Source organism: Cyclopterus lumpus, chromosome 1 (genome assembly GCF_009769545.1).
Source record: "Cyclopterus lumpus isolate fCycLum1 chromosome 1, fCycLum1.pri, whole genome shotgun sequence".
Lineage (NCBI taxonomy): Eukaryota > Metazoa > Chordata > Actinopteri > Perciformes > Cyclopteridae > Cyclopterus > Cyclopterus lumpus.
Window position 1 is genome coordinate 25,095,214 of NC_046966.1, and position 5,255 is coordinate 25,100,468.

Genomic DNA, 5,255 nt, shown 5'->3' on the forward strand with positions numbered 1-5,255 from the left:
TTGTGGACTAACGCTTTAGAAATAAAAACACAACAGTCACACAAACAAAGCAGCCGATCGAGGCAGCGAGAGTTAAATTACTCTCAGTGTTAAATGTCGCGTCAAGAACTTCAGCCGGGTCGAAGTGGGTCACCTGTGTGTGTGTGTGTGTGACGTTTCTGATGCTTACCTTTTACACACTCCCCGCCGGACACGTAGTTTTCATTAACTGGAAGGAAAACGACACACACACACACACACACACACACACACACACACACACACACACACACACACACACACACACACACACACACACACACACACACACACACACACACACACACACACACACACACACACACACACACACACACACACACACACACACACACACACACACACACACACACACACACACACACGTAATTCTACGGGGTCTTCGCTAAAACTTTGCAGTACTCGTGGTACGAAACTGTAAAAGACGAGTAAAGTGTGCACGTGCAGACTCGTGCACACTTTACTCGTGTTTTGGCGTGTACCTCGTGCACACTTTACTCGTGTTCTGGCGTGTACCTCGTGCACACTTTACTCGTGTTCTGGCGTGTACCTCGTGCACACTTTACTCGTGTTCTGGCGTGTACCTCGTGCACACTTTACTCGTGTTCTGGCGTGTACCTCGTGCACACTTTACTCGTGTTCTGGCGTGAACCTCGTGCACACTTTACTCGTGTTCTGGCGTGTACCTCGTGCACACTTTACTCGTGTTCTGGCGTGTACCTCGTGCACACTTTACTCGTGTTCTGGCGTGAACCTCGTGCACACTGTACCTGCGCGGCTGATCTTGTCCACCTCCTCCCTGCAGACCTCCTCCAGGCGGCTGCGCAGGTGGCACAGAGCCCTCCTCGCGCCGCTGAACCCCTCAGTGGGAAGACTGAGAGCTCTGGAGTGACGACCGGGGGTGAGAGGGACGCACAGCGGGGGGGCCGCCTGGGGGGGGGGGGGGAGAGAGAGACAGAGGTCAATCATAGTTCAATAACAATGACTAATATATTGGATATATCAGATATTTATTTCATATTTAGGTTCAGGAAAAGAAATGTACGATCTGTGTGTGTGTGTGTGTGTGGAGCTCCATCCTCCATCCCCTGAAGTTCACCTGTCGGCTCCTCACCTGTAAGAAGTGGGCGTCGTCCTCCGTCTGCAGGAGCCGGCCGATCTCCTGGTCCCGCCTCCTCAGCTCCTGCAGGTCTTTCTCCAGCACCTCCATGTCTCGCTCGGCCCGCCCGACCACCGCGCGCTCCTTGGCCTCCAGCCGCGCTCGAACCTGCGGCACAGGAACGTCAGCGCGTGGTAAAAGAATCCCACCGGCCCGATTCACCAGAACCAGCGCCACACACACACACACACACACACACACACACACACACACACACACACACACACACACACACACACACACACACACACACACACACACACACACACACACACACACACACACACACACACACACACACACACACACACACACACACACACACACACACACACACACACACACATTTAACAAGGCAGGACTAGCAACCAGTGTTTTAACTTCCACTCCACGGCTACTCCAGACACTAGAGTACTGGTTCTGGTTCCGGTACTGGTTCTGGTACTGGTTCTGGTTCTGGTACCGGTACTGGTTCCGGTACCGGTACTGGTTCCGGTACTGGTTCTGGTTCTGGTACCGTCCCCCCTCACCTCCGCCCTGGTTTTCTCCAGACGGAGAGCCATGTCTGTAAACAGAGCTTCACTGTCCTCCAAGACGGCCGACGCCGACACCTGAAAGAGCAGAAGAAGTCAAAGTAAACAAGATGTTTGTTTACATCATCATGAAGTAAATAAAGATGACGGCTCCGTTCACAAAAGAAAACAAAACGGAGGCAAGAATGATATAAATACATCTGTCATTTCATTATAACCTTAACTTTGTTTTGACCTTTTTTTAATGAATTCGATGGCTTTTAAGATGATTTATTGTTATTTATTTAAGAGGCAGGATGATTTCATCAATAAATACTTCATCTTTTAGTTTGTCTAAAGAAAAAAGAAGACAAAATCAACATTTGTCATCTTTCACATAATGAAGTGAGTTTATGCGTAAAACTAAAACGTGACATTCTTCTTCTCGGTTTTAAAAGGCACAACAACAACGTTGTTTACACTAAACTCCACATCGGTTGTCAGACAGGAGTCTAGATTGGGCTCCGGACCCTCAGGACACCGAGCTGCTGCAGCTGAGCCTGGGAGACGGGAGGCGGGGCTTAGGCACTGGAACTTAAATTAGCTTAGCAGTGGAAACTGATACAACGTGTGTGTGTGTGTGTGTGTGTGTGTGTATGTATGTGTGTGTGTGTGTGTGTGTTCTGTAAAGCCCGTGAGATAAAGGCTTATAAATAGACTTGACATTTGAACAACACACACACACACACATCATCCTCCCCTGTAACATCTCTCTCTCTCTCACACACACACACACACACACACACACACACACACACACACACACACACACACACACACACACACACACACACACACACACACACACACACACACACACACACACACACACACACACACACACACACACACACACACACACACACACACACACACACACACACACACACACACTTTAAAATAAACAGAAGTAAAACCATAGACATCTTGGATTACGGCCTTTGCCATGTTTTTTTTTTTGCAACCCATGAATAGAAGTGAGGAGTGACGTAGAGACCTGTCAATCACCTTGTAGCCCCGCCCCTAAAGCATCCCCTGCTTTATGGTCTGTTTGACTCTAAATGAACATAATTTACTAAATGAACATAATTTACTAAATGAACATCATGCTGTATTGAAGAAGACTTGAAACTAGAGATTGAGACCAAAAACTAATGTTTACAATGTTTACTGAGGGAAGTAGAGTCATTTATATAGACTTCTATACAACCAGAGGAGTCGCCCCCTGGTGGTCAGGAGAGAGAATGCTGCTTTAACACATGAAGCATAGACTTCTATACAACCAGAGGAGTCGCCCCCTGGTGGTCAGGAGAGAGAATGCAGCTTTAACACATGAAGCATAGACTTCTATACAACCAGAGGAGTCGCCCCCTGGTAGTCAGGAGAGAGAATGCAGCTTTAACACATGAAGCATATACTTCTATACAACCAGAGGAATCGCCCCCTGGTGGTCAGGAGAGAGAATGCAGCTTTAACACATGAAGCATAGACTTGACTCGCCGTTTGGTGTCTACAAACACTAAAAGACTAAAGACACTCCAAACAATGACAGAAGCATGTTTACTGTTTGATGGAATTGATGGACAGTAGTGTATTCCAGGTATTCTAACACTTGGGACTCAAACCGTTGCCTTAAGTGTGTGTGTGTGTGTGTGTGCGTGTGTGTGTGTGTGTGTGTGTGTGTGTGTGTGTGTGTGTGTGTGTATGTGTGTCACCTTGAGGGACTCCAGGCTTTGTTGAAACTCCTCCAGCTCCCTCACTCCGCTCCGTGTCCTGCCTTGAACCCTCCTCTGAGACTCCTGGAGCTGAAGCTGACAGACAATCATTAGACCGTGAGATCCTTCAGGTTTCAGTGAGGACCGTCCTGCTCTCGAGTTAATGTTTGTCCTTCAGGTCGAAGAGTGTCCAGTTCCATTAAAAGTGGCTTTACATTGAAAGCTCTGAAAAATAACTAATCTAGAATGTTAAAGGTTAAACTGAACGGTTGTAGATTCAGTCTGAAACGTGGCAAAAAGGTGAAGCATAGACTTCTATACAACCAGAGGAGTCGCCCCCTGGTGGTCAGGAGAGAGAATGCAGCTTCAACACATGAAGCATAGACTTCTATACAACCAGAGGAGTCGCCCCCTGGTGGTCAGTAGAGAGAATGCAGCTTTAACACATGAAGCATAGACTTCTATACAACCAGGAGTTGCCCCCTGGTGGTCAGTAGAGAGAACGCAGCTTTAAGAGTGGTAAAAAAAAAAGCTGATGGTGTAAGTAGGTAAGGAAACTCAAATTAGGACTCAAATTGTTATTTGAAAATGGCTCATGAATAAAACACAAACTGGCAAATAGATAGAAAAAATAAGAAAAACATTAACGCTGACCCCTGAAACTTCATTTCTGATTTAACAGGAAGGCAAATAGATAAAAAAATCTAATTAAATTCCTTAAGTTCCCTAAAAGAAAAGAGAAAAGTTTGGGACCTTTATGTCTAAATAGAAACTGACAGAGAACCACCGACGTGTCCCTGACTGCGTAATAAACCCGGTCTCCTACCCGTCTCCTGGCTCTCTGGCCGTCCCCGCCGTGCACCTCCTCCCGGTCCGCTTCGCACAGCAGGCAGTCCCCGCTCCACTCCGCCGCCTCGGAGCCGACTCCCCCCGCCGCCGCGGGCTCCAGCCCCAGGCGGTGCTGCGCGCACAGCCGCTCCGCGGGGCACTCCACCGCGGCCACCAGCTTGTGCCGGCGCAGCGTGCCGACCTCCCGGTGCGGCAGGACGTGCAGCTCGCAGAAGGACGCCAGGCACACCAGGCACGACTTGGCCGCCCGCAGCGTGCCGTCCGCCGGGCAGAAGTCGCACCGCACCTCGCCGACTCTCCCGAGGTAGAGCTCCGGCGCCGCGAGCGCGTCGCTCCGCTTGAGCTTGCCGACGACCTCCGCGAGCACCGTGTTGCGGCGCAGCACCGGCCGCGGGCTGAACGCCTCTCGGCACTGCGGGCAGCTGAAGCCGGCCGCCTCCGCCTGGTCCCAGTAGTCGTTGATGCACGACATGCAGTAGGTGTGTCCGCAGGGGGTGGACACCGGGTCCTTCAGCAGGTCCAGGCACACGGGGCACCGGAACTGGCTCTCCGTCACCGAGATGTTCGCCTGGGCCATGACGTCACCGGGTTCTCCGGGGTTCTCCTGGTTCTCCCGGTTCCGACCTGGTGACTCCGCTGTTGTTGATGGTTTTCCACGACTCTTCATTTGTTGTGGAGGGGCAGGAGGGTGGAGGGTGGAGGGGGGGCAGGAACAGCCCTTCCGTAATGTCATCCAGCCTTGACAAGTCGAAGTTTTGCCCTCGACGATGTCTTGCAGGCGTGTGAGAGATTTTAAAGGACCAGTTCGTCCAAATTGCAAATAAATACATTTGTTTTGCTCTTTTTCCTGCACACACCTGTCTGTGTCTCGACGTCCATCTCAGTTCAGTGGAGGTGAATATTACTTTATGACGTTTTGAC

At 50.1% G+C, this 5,255-nt stretch overlaps 1 protein-coding gene across 7 annotated transcripts in view; it reads right to left on the reverse strand.

Annotated features, from left to right (window-relative positions):
- The window catches only part of LOC117736571 (E3 ubiquitin/ISG15 ligase TRIM25-like), an 11,072-nt gene extending 6,041 nt beyond the window's left edge, over positions 1–5,031 (reverse strand). For all 7 annotated transcript variants that reach the window (XM_034542047.1, XM_034542040.1, XM_034542031.1 and 4 more), the window contains exons 1-6: positions 4,312–5,031; positions 3,486–3,581; positions 1,729–1,809; positions 1,154–1,306; positions 810–969; positions 170–208 (exon numbers count right to left, since the gene is read on the reverse strand). In XM_034542047.1, coding sequence (XP_034397938.1) covers positions 170–208; positions 810–969; positions 1,154–1,306; positions 1,729–1,809; positions 3,486–3,581; positions 4,312–5,001 — 1,219 coding nt within the window. In that variant the 5' untranslated portion in view covers positions 5,002–5,031. The remainder of the gene's footprint in view (positions 1–169; positions 209–809; positions 970–1,153; positions 1,307–1,728; positions 1,810–3,485; positions 3,582–4,311) is intronic.
- Positions 5,032–5,255: the final 224 nt, after the last annotated feature.